Source organism: Phyllobates terribilis, unplaced genomic scaffold (assembly GCF_046119375.1).
Source record: "Phyllobates terribilis strain yellow unplaced genomic scaffold, ASM4611937v1 Scaffold_11__3_contigs__length_659146591, whole genome shotgun sequence".
Classification (NCBI taxonomy): domain Eukaryota; kingdom Metazoa; phylum Chordata; class Amphibia; order Anura; family Dendrobatidae; genus Phyllobates; species Phyllobates terribilis.
This window is the reverse complement of record NW_027362771.1, coordinates 305,754,468-305,771,141: the sequence shown is the minus strand read 5'-3', so window position 1 is coordinate 305,771,141 and position 16,674 is coordinate 305,754,468. Positions and strand designations below refer to the sequence as shown.

At 40.8% G+C, this 16,674-nt stretch overlaps 1 protein-coding gene across 1 annotated transcript in view; it reads right to left on the bottom strand.

The window, feature by feature from the left end:
- Window positions 1-16,674, bottom strand: part of EXOC4 (exocyst complex component 4) — a 497,223-nt gene that overhangs the window by 123,957 nt on the left and 356,592 nt on the right. The window contains exon 12 of the mRNA XM_073652485.1: window positions 9,682-9,818. Coding sequence (XP_073508586.1) covers window positions 9,682-9,818 — 137 coding nt within the window. The remainder of the gene's footprint in view (window positions 1-9,681; window positions 9,819-16,674) is intronic.

Sequence of the window (16,674 nt, the reverse complement as noted above, 5' to 3'; positions counted from 1 at the left end):
AAGAGAGTTCCATTTAAGAAAAGAAAGATGACTATTCATAACATGGTTGGAAATAATGAAAAAACATGCCCACAGGGACCCAGTAGTTTTCACAGCTAAGAATTTAATACAATTCGATCAAGTCTAAGTTTTGACAATATTTGCAGTTTAAAAATAAAGAAAAGGAAAATATTTTTAAAACCCTTTATTCAGCTTTTTAATGTTCTATGTGAATGCAAATAGTTAATTATGCATCAGAACATAGTAAGTCCTAAAAAAACACAGTTTTCACAGCAATATGTAAATGGATTTTTTTCTTTTTTTTTTTTTAAACCAAAATCCCATTCACAGTGATGTAGCATCTGGTGACTATTGTAATTTACCACAGAATCAAGAATGCCATATGCCATGTCTGCCTAAATCATCTACAGTCAACGCTAATGTATTCAAAAATGACGCTAATGGATTGTGGTAATCGATCAGGGCAGGAGAGAGATTTGGGTTACCTACATGGAATCCAATTATGGCTAACATTCTCTGCTCTCACCAATAGTGGTGGGATCCTTGTTGTGCCCCCATGACATTTATCAGATTTACTGGAGAGGTGAGACAACCTTTTCCAACCGAAAATGCTGAGAATTTCAAGAGTATTAGAAAATTGCATACCATTTTATTATACAATGACCAAACTAACTACAGCCTTCTTTTAGAAGCAATATGGGTCTACATAAAACGATTTTTAAAGACCTTTGAACTTATAAACTTCTTACACAAAAATAGCAGGAATGAGGATAAAAAAGTTTCCCATTTTTATTTTCTCAACTCTGGGCACCGAAATTACTGGCGCCTAATGTGTTACATTCTTTATCATTCAACAGGGTGTTTAATGTTGTTCAGCTCTGTGTGCATGTATATTCATCCCACTATGATGCCCACAGAGATGAACAAAAAAAAGCCCAGTGGAATGGAAAAAATAAAAATATTGCTACTTTGTGCAGGGATGTACAGTTTATAAAGGTCAAATGATCTGAAAGATCTTCTTTAAAAGGGGCTGATTCATCAAAGCGTTTAAGACAGAAATCTGGCGTAAAACACATTAAAAGGTCGAAAAACCAACCGAAGGTTACACATAACTGTTGCGACTTTTGGCGTTTTCCTGCTCGTTTCAGCCAGCCCCGACAACATAGGTGGAGCAGGGGTTGGATAGAGAATGGCGATGCCAGTTCGTCTGATTCATGACCAGATCCATTAATGGAGTAAGATTTGTGGTGAGGCGCATGGAGACACGTGTAAATTTTTAAGATGAGCCTGATTCATTAAGAGGCATGCACCTCATAGTGAATGAGGCACCTCGGACTTCAACATGACCCCCCCTCACCACAACTGTCATGAACAAGGTCGGTCTTAAAGGAGTTGTCCACTACTTTCACCTTCATGCCCTATCCATAGGATAGGGCATCAATGTATGATCGGCCGAGGTCCCGCACGCAGCACCCCCGCAGATCAGCTGTTATCGTGCAGGCGGTCACTGGCCGGAAGTCCTTACCTGCGGTGCCTGGCCGTCCATCTGTAGTGGCCGCTGCGGGGTACTGCACATCCGCCTCCCATTGAACTGAATAGGAGGCGGATGTGCAGTAACAAGTGCCGACCACTACAACTTGTCGGCCAAGCACTGCAGGTAAGCACTTCCAGCCGGTGGCCGCAACCAACACCAATAGCAGCTGACCATCGGGGGTCCCGGGTGCGGGACCCGGCCGATCATGTATTGATGCCCTATCCTACGGATAAGGCATCAATGTGAAAGTAGTGGACAATTACTTTAATGAATTGGGGCCATAGTATGTAAAAATAAGATGCTCTCAAATCACACTAACTACTAATAAATTCACAAATGTAAAATGTTATTAATATGAAACATCTCAAATATTTATCCCGCACACCGTAACCCTACTGCCATGAGATCTTATAAGATGCTTATGTACAGCTTTCTAAATCACAGTTCTTGTGGAAGTACTAATTTATGACTCATTAAATTATAGGTACATAGCTATCTTTAAATTAATAAATTAAAGCCTATTATTAAATTATAGGTACATGGCTATTCTATTAAAGGGCCACCTGCATACCTTTGTTAGAAGGCCTATGGGTGCTATGTACACTCACAGTAATAAAGGAAATATTTCATAGCATTAGAAAAAAAAAATACTGGGAACAGACCAGGATAAACAAGCTTCAAGTGGATCTGTCACTAGATGACAAAATACAAACACCATGCATTATAAATTCAATGTCTTAGACTTGTGTCATTATTGCAAACCAAGAAAAGTAAAATACCAGATTAGGGGAAGATGTCCAATTATAGCATAAAATCAGATCTGAGGACTCATCTCCACCAGATGACCCCCTGTCAGATATACTTGTACTTTACCAACTACATAAAAGATGGTTTCTGAGAAAAAGAAAAAGCAGAGTTCATAATATATAAAAATGTACAAAAGAAGATATACATATGATGGGAGCAACAGTAAACATAAGGTCACGGTCCCACTATAATCTTTACCAGGGCCTTTAAGAACACACTCTACCCATCCAGAAACTTGCTCACTAAGGGTGCCCCACACATGAAATAATTGGTCTTCCTGGATTTCCAGATTTGTGGATTTTGGTGAGCATATAGAATGTCCCTATTCTTGGACTCTCTGGTATCAGGTCATCGGCTCTTATGGATTCATCAGGCAGACAAGATACCAACATGTTTAGTTCCTTGTAACAGTCCTGTGTAGGGTCAGGCTCCAATTTTTTGTAGTAGAGTGTGTCATCAGTTGTCTGTTTGCTTCCTTCATGTAGTCTGATGTGTTCATCATCACTATCGCACCACCCTTGTCAGCATGTGTCCCATGGATTTATGTCATTCTACATCAACTAAGGAATGTGGTCCTCAGAACTTTGGGGTCAACGTAACCCTGGACCAGACCTCAATCACAATAAAATCTTCACAGTCCTTATCTAAGAACTAATCCAATATTTACAGCCAGAACTGTTTATCTTTCTCACACAGTAATAGCTCTGCTTTACGTTACCTGTCTCATCTATTACATTATTTCTGTGTGCCATTGTGTATAAATATGTGACTTTTCAGATTTTGGGTTATACTATGCCTGATGAAGAGGCTTGACAAGTCTCGAAAGCTTGCAACTGGTTACCATCTTGTCAGTTAGCCATTAACCACTTAATGACCACATCGCCTGTATGCAGTAGAAATGCTCATGTTCTATGAGCGCCGACCACTAGATGGCGCTCATAGCAATCTTTACATGAGAACCACAGGGGTCTGCTGCAGACCCCGGGTTGCCATGCCTACCCATCGGTGACCCGCGATCACGTGACGGGGTCACCGATGGGCGGGGTAAGTGACGTGCTTTCGGCGCGGCACTGTTAAATGCCACTGTCAAAGATGGACAGCGGCATTTAACTGGTTAATAGCCGCGGGTGGATCGCGATTCCACCCGCGGCTGTTGCGGGCACATATCAGCTGTATAAATCAACTGAAATGTGCACGGTTCAGCGTGGGCTCAGTGCCGGAGCCCCCGTTGAACCGGCCTTTCCGACATGGTGCGTACTATTACGTACCACATCGGAAAGGGGTTAAAATGCATCAACCACTGAAGACTCTCAAATCTTAATATTTTTCTATCTATTGACTAACACGGTACAAAAATATGTATTTTCCCTGGATCTATATTTGTGTAGTAACAAGTGATTTTTATTACAAATGACAAATTGACAGAAATACCTATACATGAAAATTCTTCATGAACAATTGGTAAAAGCTACAAATTAGACACTAAAAGTATTTGATCCAAGTTAGCAAGTTATCACCTATCCATAATATAGATAACATGCTGATTGCTGGGGGTCCCACCATTTTTTAGAATCGAGTGGCGGTTGAGCATGTGCTCTACTGCTCCATTCATAGCGTATGTGACTGCTGGAGATAGCTGGCAGTATCATAGACAATGAATGAAGTTGTGGTGCACATGCTCAAACATAGCTCCATTGAAGAAAGACATTGCAGTGCCTGGTTTTTGAAATCGGGATTGTGAAGACACGGGGTCTTCCGTGGGAGTAAAACCACTCAGACAACACAGGGTGAGGGTAAAACAGTGTGGCAATACTTTCCTAAGGATCCTAAGGATAGGCCATCAATGTAAAAGTAGTGGACAACCTCTTTAAGACAAAAACGTCACGCCACACTAATAGAGCAGCACATCTGCCCTATTTGTGTAAGTGGAAGGTCATTGACTTTGTACTGAGAGCGGCTGGGCTATGAAAGTAGTATAGGCACCACGACGCCATTTTCAAACAGGGTAGCTACATCTGTATATCCTGTTAGAAAGGTCCACAATGACAGGCTAGCAGAAGAATAGTCCTCTGGAAAAGGATCAGAAGTATAGAAAGTGTTTGGTCCAAGTAAAGGAAAGCTTTTGATATATTTTATTTTCTGGTACTATTTATCTTTACTATCTTTACATGACTGTATAAAAAAAAAAACATTTAACTAATATGCCCAAAATTTTTTGGATTGTAGAAAAATAAACACATGGCATGCTCCATGGTAAAGCATATGTGAGTGAAAATAACACTGAGCAATGCCATTTTCCACATGAGGGGATTAGGGCTAGTGGACTGATCATTATGTCGTGCTACAGGAAGTTAGCATTCTAGATTTCTATTAGCACCGTGCCTGGCAATGTACTCTGCTAATCCAATCATCAAAGCCATCACCAATAATTTGATTTCTTATTTCCCATTTGCAAATGCACTAACGTAACTAACATACAATTTCACTCTGAGCCCTTGGAGAACCAGAGGGTATCACAGACAAAGCTCTCCTGACTTTCCAGGACAGCGACACTGGTCTTCATCTAGAACATTAACTACAAAGTATAGATTGTTCATGGCGTGTGTGTGTGTAATTGCTTTCTCCCAGTATCCAGCATGCAAAACTAATTACGTTCTGCAGGTCCCCAGCGATACACTAAACACACAATCCGTTTACAGATTTCATGATTTAGTTATATTGTGGTTGGTATAAAATGCCGAATCTAACATGGCAGTTAAGAATATGATAATTGAAGAGTTATTATGCTATTTATTTAACCAATGGCTCATACACTGCAATAGATGTATGGCCTATTGTGTATAACAAGCTGATAATAAAATGGCAATCAGACAATATACATCAACAATTAAGATATAGTATGTAAACACTATAAATGTAATTTCCAATCAAATGTGGCTCAATGTGCTTTTTTAATGGAGCTATCCAGGAATATTTATATTGGGCTTTTTGCTTGATTGGACTTGATTGAGGGGTTTTACCCCATGTCCAATTTATTGTACAAATACTGCCTGAAACATCTGAATGATCTGTAATCTGTTAAAAAGGTTATCCACTACTTTTTGATTGATAATCTATCCTCAGGATAGGTCATCAATGTCTGATCGGCCGGGGTCCGACACCCAGCACCCCCGCCGATCAGCTGTTATCAGTGTCGGCAGCCGCAAGTACTCACTTGCGGATCTGGCAGTCTTCTGGTAGTGGCCAAGGCTTGGCACTGCACACCCCCTCTTATTCAAGTCAATAGGAGGCGGATGTGTAGTACCCTGCGGCGGCCACTATCAGAAGACGGAGCAGCTCCGCAAGTGCGAAGGACGAAGGCCATCGCCGCCGACACCGATAATAGCTTATCGGCAGGGATGCCTGGTTTCGGCTACAGTCGATCAAACATTGATCATCAATCAAAAAGTAGTGGACAACCTCTAACTTTTTCTCAGTTTAAAGGCACAGTATCCATCTGCAGTATATTGGTCTGTCGGTATTGCCGGTAATAATAAGCATTCACTTACTGGCTTTGTAAACTTCAAGAGAAATGTTAGCTGCACAAAAATACATCAGTCATCAAGGAGATTTCCGGGCACAAAAAAATCAAACAAATGACCTGGCAAACTGTTTCCAAGTTGCAGTGCTCTCTGGCTTCTGTGCCAGAGCCGTATCCCCTTTACAGCTCATATACTCCCACCCTCAGCGACCATCCACTCCACAGACAAAGTACTATACTGAGACTCCTATACAGTCTTAAGATGAATACATTACAGCCCACACCGATCCTAACAGTCTTCCAACATGCTGCAAGACTGAGTCTCCATGACTCTAGGACACCCCACAACAACAATGGCCGCCACACAGCACCAACACCAAGTGAAAGGAGCAGGAAAACTCACCTTCCACATGCTCTTAGACTGTGAGCTGAGAGTAAAGGTACTGACTGAGAGGTTCACCATGATGTGCTAGTGGGCTTCATACAGTCTGATCAGACAGATCACTGTTAAACTAAGAACCTTATGTTCAGATCTGTAAATTTTTGCTAAGCCGCATTAGATCAATCTATGATTTTTTGGATGTGCAGTCCATGTCTTATTTTCCATAGTTCTAGCACCCCAGTAAGATGCAGCAAATTCATTAAGAGGCATATGCTACTCAATCACACCTTTCACTAAAGCTAGCATGCAAAAGGATGAACTTCATGAATAAAAGCCTATATGTTGCATACGGACGCATAAGAGGTCCAAAAACTTCATGTACCTTTATTACATAATGCAACTGTAAAGAGGAAATACAGTTGTGCTCAAAAGTTCACATACCCCGGCAGAATTTTTCCTTTCTTGGCCTTGTTTCAGAGAATATGAATGATAACAAAAAAAAGTTTTCTCCACTCATGGTTATTGGTTGGGTGAAGCCATTTATTGTCAAACTACTGTGTTTTCTCTTTTTAAATCTTAATACAACCAAAAATATCCAAATGACCCTGATCAAAAGTTCACATACTTCAGTTCTTAATATCATGTATTGCCCCCTCTAACATCAATGACAGCTTGAAGTTGTGGATGAGGTTCTTTAATTTCTCAGATGGTAAAGCTGCCCATTCTTCTTGGCAAAAAGCCTCCAGTTCCTGTAAATTCCTGGGCTGCCTTGCATGATCTGCACGCTTGAGATCTCCCCAGAGTGGCTCAATGATATTGAAGTCAGGAGACTGAGATGGTCACTCCAGAACCTTCACTTTGTTCAGCTGTAGCCAATGACAGGTCGACTTGGCCTTGTGTTTTGGATCGTTGTCATGTTGGAAAGTCCAAGTACGTCCCATGCGCAGCTTCCGGGCTGATGAGTGCAAATTTGCCTCCAGTATGTGCTGATAACATGCTGCATTCATCTTTCCTTCAAATTTTACCAAGTTTCCTGTGCCTTTGTACCTCACACATCCCCAAAACATCAGTGATCCACCTCCATGCTTTACAGTAGGAATGGTGATCCTTTCATCATAGGTCTTGTTGACCTCTATCCAAATGTAATGTTTATGGTTGTGGCCAAAAAGTTCAATTTTGGTCTCATCACTCCAAATTACCTTGTTCCAGACGTTTTGAGGCTTGTCTCTGTGCTATTTATTGTAGGCGAGATACTTTGTGGCATTTGCGCAATAATGGCTTTCTTCTATCGACTCGACCATGTTGCCTGTTTTTCTTCAAGTGCCTCCTTATTGTGCATCTTGAAAAAGCCACACAGCTAGTTTTCAGACAGTCCTGAATTTCAGCTGATGCTATTTGTGGGTTTTTCTTTGCACACCGAACAATTTTCCTGGCAGTCGTGGCCAAAATTTTTGTTGGGTTTACTTGACCGTGGTTTGTTTTTTACAGAGCCCCTGATTTTCCATTTGTTAATCACAGTTTGAACGCTGCTGACTGGCATTATCAATTCCTTGGATATTTTTTTGTATCGCTTTCCTGTGTTATACAGTTCAACTACCTTTTCCCGTAGATCCGTTGACAATTCTTTTGCTTTCCCCATGACTCACAACCCAGAAACGTCAGTGGCTGGATGAAAGATGCAAGAGTCTGTCTGGGTCCCAGAAAGTCACTCAGCTTTTATGCACACACACTTATTACAAGCAAACAGGTCACAGGTGAGGATGTTATCTTTAGTAACCATTCAAACCCATTTGTGTCAAATTCTGTGCACGTTATCAGGCCAAAATCACTGGAGTATGAACTTTTGATCAGGGTCATTTGGATGTTTCTGGTTGTCATTAAGATTTAAAAAGAGAAAACACAGTAGTCTGACAATAAATGGCTTCACCCAACCAATAACCATGAGTGGAGAAAAAGTTTTTTTGTTATCATTCATATTCTCTGAAACAAGGCCAAGAAAGGAAAAATTCTGCAGGAGTATGTAAAGTTTTGAGCACAACAGTAATTCATTCTTGATTCCATTAGCAAAACCACAATGCTGTGACATTACATATGATATTAAATTTATTTTTTCATACTTGATCCATCCTATATCTTTATTGGATGGATGGTGTCATTGCCCAACAATCTGTAGTATTTTTAATGTCTAACTGTGTATATTTATCATGTTGATTTTTAAATACGGTCTAATAACATTAAAATATAATATATACACCTTCTTAATATGCTGAACTCTGCGCATTTTTTGTATAGGTTTTCTTAAAGGTCTACGACAAGTTAACCGTGTCGTATCTCTCTCCGTCTATCCCTGCAGCTGTGTGTGCATCACATCAACAGGACAAGTTTTAATTGTCTGCTTGTATGCACATCTTTTTCCATTCACTGCCAGTAAAGCAGGGATGTTGAAAACCATCAAGAAATTAAAACTGAGTTTTGTAAAAGGCTATATAACTTTTTGTTACACAATAAATAAATGGTATTAGAAATAACTTAATTTATTTGTGTTTGGTGCAAACCAGAGTAAAATATATATCACATGGTTGCCTTGTGCCTCTGGGGTCCAAGCTAAAAATTCAAACAGCGTTTATGGACCCCATTCATTAAGACTGGCGTGTCTTAATGAAGGCACTGCTAGATTTAAAGGGAATCTGTCATGTCAGATAACACTATTAATGGTTAAAGGTTAATTGCATTATCGGACATGACAGGTTCTCTTTAAATGTGCCTAATTCATTAAGGAGGCGCGCACTTCTTCTTCATGAATTAGGCGCATCTTACAAATACCATGCACCTCTGCCAAAAGTGTTACTCCGGTTAGGGACTGGAGTATATTTCTGGTGTAGTTTACACTATCAAAGTGGAGTAAATTTTGATGAACTTGCCAGGCGATCTTCACCACAGCCCACCCAAGCTCCATCCACTTTGGCGGAGCTGGCTGGGATTGGTTTAAAAATGGCAAAAGTCACAACATGGAACAGGCTGCCACGAGAGTTATCCTTAAATGGAAATCTTGAAACAGAGGCTGGACAGACATCTGTCTGAGATGGTTTAGTGACTCCTGCAGGGGGGACACGATGATCCTGGCGGTCCCTTCCAACTCCACCTTTCTATGATTCATTTTAAGGCACGTTCGAATTGCAAAAAAATTGCATAATTTCAAAGTGGTCTATGCCAGAAAACTGGTGAAAAAGCCTTAAATAATGGAACCTTATATATGTTCTACATTTTTAATGGGTTTCCTGGTACTCCCGTCTCCTTTCATACTTCAAAAATATACTGATAAGAAAAGAGTGTGAGTTCCAATGGGGACATGAACTGATATGAGTAGTAATCTCTGAGCAGAGTTGTGGAATATGTTGACGCTACATAAGTAGCAAGAAATGAATAAGGAGATAGTACCTGAATGCTGCGCCGCAGGTGTCCTTATACTCCTGGAGTTTAACACAAACCATATTCAGAAACTGATCCGAGTAAGCACTTAAGTCACGCATTAAGTTCATCAGGTCCTGAATACTCTTCTCCACAATGAAGGTGCTCTGGAAGATAATGCAATAACAATACAGCACATTAGTTATTTCCCACGTGAGGAACAATGGATTTTTTTACAGTCAAAGATCTTCATGAATAGTCTGCTACTTTTATAGAGTAATTAACTGAATAAAAAAGATGATCTTATTAGCTAAAGGGTCAATAATAGTCAAGATCTATGATGACTGTATGATATCTCCTCCTGCTAAAGAGCGTCAGGAATAATGAAGAATTTTGTTTAAGAGTGCTTATCACAAGTATGACAGCATGACAAACTGATAACATTTAGGAATTGTTAGCATATATAAGTTTCTACAAAGAGCAGTAGCTGCCATATATTGGGGGAGATATGACAATATGTCATCCCATATGAAAGCTACAACGTCCTCTCTGACACTGCAACTTGCAACAGATTCAACAGCATGAAGCATTTCATGTTAATCATTTTCATGTTGCTGTAAAACAATGCCAGGTTGGTTATAGGAGCAGTCCAGGGATTCTATCTTTTTAAATGTACCATGTCAGTAGTCCCCAATAACTTGAAGGCTAGGTGTACACGGTGTCTACAGTATAAGACAGGAGCTTACACTATATACACTGTAAGAATACCACATGCCCCCATTCACCAGATGGAGGACAAGAGTGTGCACTTTTGGTCTCAGTTTGGCCGGTATGTGTCTGAAACAACCAAAACAAAAGATCCGATATGAGGTCAAAAAATTACCTGAGCAATATATGGTATAAAAAACCTTTCCAAGGGTTGGTGTGCAGTGGAGATGCAGAGAAAAAGATGGGTGAACACAAAAAAATATAGACATAAAAACAGAATATAAAAGTCTGTATCAAAAATATGTATATCTACATATATGGGGGGGGACCAGTTGAGTACATATATGAACATTAATCATACTGTCACATGCTGGGGTGTAAGCATATAACTATCATATCAGATATAAAGCACTGTGGCTGAAAGTGCCCAATAATATGCAAAACATGTCTCATAGATGGTGAGTAAATATAATGGCACGGGAGGTGAGTATAGGTATTATTGTTTTATTGGGGGAAAACATGCAGATGGAGAAGGGGTAGTACTAGTAGTGGATAACGCCTTTAAGTCTTTTACTGGCCAGCCAAGCAGTGGAGTATTTCGATGCATGCGATTGAGCATTGTCCTGCATAAAAATCAAGGTTTTCTTAAAAGAAGCAGACTTTTTCCTATATGACTGCTTGAAGAAAGTGTCTTCTAAAAACTGACAGTAGGTTTGGAGGTTTATTTTGAGTCCATCCTTTGACAAAATCATCTTTAATTAATTCCAGCCCATAGCAGTACCGACCTCCACTTTACTGGTGTCTGAGTGGAAGTATGTGCCCATTACTGATCCAGCCATGGTTACATAGATCTGGTCCATCAAGAGTCACGCTCATCTCATCAATCCATAAAACATTTCAAAGTCTGCCTTCAGATATTTCTTGGCCAAGTCTTGACGTTTCATCTTATGTGTCTAAGGCTGTGTGCACACAGTGCGTTTTTGATGCTTTTCTGCGTCATTTTTCCCGCACAAGAAATACACCAAAAACGCTAGGTAATCTGTGTGCCACCTAATGCAATGACAATCCTGAAGTGCTGTGCACATGATCAGGAATTTTCCTGAAAGAATTGTCATTGCGTTTAAATCCGCAGCATGTCCATTCTTTTTAGCGTTTCTACAGTGTTTTCGGAACATTGACAATTGAACGGCAGCAAAACCGCAGGTATAAATATATCTTCGGATTTGCTGCGGTTGTTTGCTGCGTATTTGACTGACTCAATTCAAGTCAATGAGTCAAATATGCTGCAAAAACACACAAAGAATGGTACCCAGGCCGGAGAAGAAGACTCCTCCCATCATCCGACCGGGCCGGAGAAGAAGACTCCTCCCATCATCCGACCGGGCCGGAGAAGAAGACTCCTCCCATCATCCGACCGGGCCGGAGAAGAAGACTCCTCCCATCATCCGACCGGGCCGGAGAAGAAGACTCCTCCCATCATCCGACCGGGCCGGAGAAGAAGACTCCTCCCATCATCCGACCGGGCCGGAGAAGAAGACTCCTCCCATCATCCGACCACAGCTCCCGCTGATAATAGAGAGAGCGGCGCGGCTGAGGGGAGAAGTACTCTCCTCAGCCGACGCCTCTGCGCAGGGTTTAAAAATAAAAACAAAAGTAAAAATCTACATTAAAATAAAAAGCACATTTCCTTCTAGTCCTGTAGTAATACTCTCCTGCTGATAAAACACTGATTTTATACAAACAGCCTAGTAAATGAGAGACCGCTGGAATCAGGGTCTCAGCATCCACATTATGCTGCTCTCAGATTACATAGGAAAAACCTGCTGACAGATTCCTTCAAGGAAGTTACTTGAGAGGTTTAAGGTAAATTATCTAATCTGTAAAAAGTCAACATTCCCTTTTAATTAGATGTAAATTGTATCATCCAGAAATCTATCAAGAAACGTGTCTCATCCTTGTTTCAATCGCAAGTTGCATACAGTTACTTCCTATTATCTGAAAAGCATTAAATTCCCACTGAGAGATTTTCGAACATTACTCATTCCCACTGTTGTCAGTGATGGGGTCTCTTCAGCAGGGGGCTCCAGTGACCAGAGGTGGCAGCTCTCATTAGGGAAGAGATGCTCATCTATAAATCAAAATGTCAGCATAGCAAGAGCCTGCTGCTGGTGGCAGGCTGGAAGAGCCGCTGCGCTATGCTCCATACAGCTTCACCTGTCTTTGGGGAAGGGCTGCAGCTAATCATCCATTATACACTGACACCTTTTGCTGACTCAGCTCCTACTGTCCTCCTTCTTGCTCACACTGGGAGACGTCTGATTCAGCTGATAGAATCTTGATAACTCTACATTGCTAGAAACTTATTGGAAAATCTTCCCGGCTAGTCAGGAATGATAACTGAAATGACGCCTGCACGACAGAATGTATACCCTAAGTAGAGAAATCGAGGGTATATTACGTATCATTTAGAGGAGAGCAGGAAAAAAAAAAGAAAAAAGTTAAGTCATTTAGAAAATATGACCGGAAAAATATCTTAATTCAACAGTTTATTCTAGAATATTTATGTCATTGCTTCCATTGCATTTAGATCTGCTGTTTTCTCTTTATTCATCCATTAAAGGGAACCTGTCACCCCCCTGGGTGATATCAGACCTCCACTTTGGCCATACAGGGTATAGAAAAGTAAATCTATACATACCTGTATGGCCCATGGTAGAGGTCTGAATGAAGAGAAATGTAGTTTTATCGCCTTGGTTTGTCACAGGCTTGGCGTCCCCCGGGACTGACGCCTACACAATAGAGCACTGTGGCACTGTGCTCAGCCAAACGGGCCCGGGAGGAAACAAAGCACGCTCCCTGTGAGCCGCGCTTTGCGCATGCGCCGGGAGGTGAGGGAAAAAAGTGCACGTCACAGGGACCTGTGACGTGCGGGGAGGGGGGGAAATATGGTAAATATGGACATAGGCGGGGAATTGGTGGAATAATAAGCAGATGGGCGGGGATAGCTTGGCATCCGGGGGACGCCAAGCCTGTGAAAAACCATGGCGATAAAACTACATTTCTCTGTATTCAGACCTCTACCATGGGCCATACATGTATGTATAGATTTACGCTTCTATACCCTGTATGCCCATAGTAGAGGTCTGATAACTCCAAAGTGGTGACAGATTCCCTTTAATCCTAAAACATTGTAGAACATTTTTACACTATAGTGAGTATTTTAGCCCATCCCAGCCTTGTGTAGGTTTACAATTTTGTCCCTGGTGTCCTTAGACAGCTCTTTGGTCTTGGCCATGGTGGAGAGGTTGGAGTGTGATTGATTGAGTGTGTGGACAGGCGTCTTTTTTCCAGGTAACAAGTTCAAACAGGTGCAATTAATACAGGTAATGAGTGCAGAGTAGGAGGGCTTCTTAAAGAAAAATTAGCAGGTCTGTGAGAGACAGAATTCTTGCTGGTTGGTAGGTGATCAAATACTTATTTCATGCAATAAAATGTAAATTAATTATGAAACACCGTTGTTCCTGATGTCCAATTCTACATGCAATAAAGGACTTTTAGCCTATGGGCATGTTGAATACTGCTGTTCTATTTATCTTCTAACTTTGATAGGGAATTTAGATTGTGAACCCCAAAGGGGACAGTGATGATGATGTCTATAAAGCGCTGTGGAATTAATGGTGCTATATAAGTGAGTAAACTAAATAAATGTATGATGTAACCAGCACCAGATTCGTAATGCTATGAATTTCCAAAGTTGCTTTAGACATCTCCCCCAAGAAAAAATAAACTGATAACATTCAAAATAGGAGGGGATTAAAAAACAGACATTCTCACAGTTTTATTACATTGTACAGTATCTGTACATGGGCACATAGTGTTGCCTTTGTTTCTTTATAGTATGCAGATGTGAGAACATGCCTCAGATTAGACGGATATTACTGCCTAACATTGTAAAAGTTTAGTTAACAAAATGCAGAACCTCTATTAACCTATAATAGAAAAAAGCACTTTGTTTAATGCATTACCAACTGCAAATAAATTCCCTCTCACACCATATATTTCCCCTTCATTCTTGTATACTAAATACTGCAGAAAAGGACATTAAAAAACATAGAAAAAAGTACTGCTGGTAGAGGAATATTGCATTAAATGGTAATTTGCTGATCATTAAGTCGTTCTCATCAGCAATCTACAATATCTCATCCCCCTGCCATTCAGGGACACAGACTGCTGTAAAAAGCTGCATTGCGTTCGTGTTGTAGTTGGCTCTGCAGATCTCTGCAGTGTGGCTGACAGTCAGCAGAGACTGGAGCTGTTCATGCCTTCTCCGCGCAGCTCAATAATACACTGAATACTCTGCCAGCCACTATTGTGTCGGAAATCTCACACAACCAACACATTTTCTCCTGGATTTTACACGTTAAAGTTTATAACTTTATAATGCTGTAATTACTAAATAATCTCCCAAAACCCTAGGAGATGGGTAAAAATAACTCTTTCGTACTAGTTATTCCCTTTTCCGGCACAAAACGTTTAGAAAGCTTTCTAGACACTAATCTAAGGCTAAGTTCAGACGAGTACTAAATTTGTGGATGTGACTGGTTCCGCACAGCCAACGGGCAAAAGAGCAACCTACTATTTACATGCACAAGTCTAGGAAAATAGCCCATGTGCAGTAGCAAGTACACCATCACTGGTCTGTGTGCGGGCCATTGCACACACACCGAAAATATGCTGTTGTGAACTTGGCCTAACACAGACTACTTGTCTACACTTACATTGCACTGGCAGCCTTGCCAACTTAAGCATTGAAGTCGAGATACCTGTAAAAGGAATATGTCAGTAGGATCAACCCTCCGAAGCCATCTATATGGACACGCAGGTCATAGGAAGAGGAGAAAAAATTATACCTTCATATCAGATAACCGATGTCTTATTCCGGAGAAATCCACGTTTTTCTTATATGTAAATGAGTTGTTCCAGGCTATGGGCCGGCCACCGGACACTGATCTGCATGAGAATCTGCTCCAGAGCTTACTATAAATAAAAGGGAGCAGTACCAGTGTGATGTGTAATGGCCGCTCTCTGCTCTCCTTGCAGAGCTGTGTGTGACTATAACCAACATCTGCGACCTCTCAGTGCTTCTGCTTTCATCTCACAGGCAGCTAGTTTTACAGTGCAGCAGAGCTGTGGGAGCTGCAGCAAATGTGTTTGTAAGGAGACAAAGTTCAGTTCTACTGCATTGTGTTAATTAGGGCCCTTTCACACTGCGTTTTGTCCCATGCTTGTTGGTTCCGTCGGGACTTACGTCCAAACTCCCCCCCCCCCCCCCTTAAGAAACAGGATTCGGGCGTGTGCGCCGACTGGGCCATTGACTATAATGGTGCCAATAGAGTCAACGTCTGCTCTATCATGCATCATTTACAGGGGTATACACCTACTGGAGGCGGACACTCATATGCAGTCTACTACATCTGAGTCGTCACCAATGTTGTCAATCACTGCTTCTTTTATTGAAGAAGCTACAGCAGAGTCTATAGCGGCTAGGGAACTATGCACTGGAACACTGGAAGCTTATAATGAACTGGTTACGGACATTCAAAACAATGAATTGAGAAATTGAATTTCACCTCGATTGGAGGGCAAATGAGAGGAGTTACACCTTGGACAGAGGATTGTGCCAAAGAGAGAAGCAGCTGAGGCTACAATAACAACCTACTTCTCTGATCCTAAGTCACCAAGTGGTCAGCACATATAAGTGGTGCTTTCTGATATTAACAATGATTTAGGCCACTGTCATATAAAATCTGTTGATTCAAATTTAACCTCACAGTCAGATACATAGTTAATAATGTTGAAAAAACACAAAATGTCTATTAAGTTCAACCGAGGAATGGGAAAAGATAAAGGGAAGAAGTACAACCACAATGCATGATCCAGTCTGACGTAAAGGAGCTATTTTTTTCCATCCTGGCCCAAATGTTCAGAAAAGAACCTTACACATGCTTTTATGTTTTCTTCTAAAAAATATCTAAGCTCTTTTGAAACCATCAAGGGTTCTTACTATGACGAGCTGTAGACTATTACACAGATTAATAGTTCTTTTGGTAAAGATGTCTTGTCTCTTCCGGAGATTGAACTTTTCTTTCTCCAATTTGATGGAATGCCCTTTTGTCTTTGAGGGGGTTTTACAAGTAACAACTTTTGTATAGGTCATTTATGCACCGATACAAGTTATTCATGTCCACCCTTATATATCTCTTCTCAAGACTAAATAAATGTAATTATTTTAAAGAAGTTGTCCATAACTTTTTA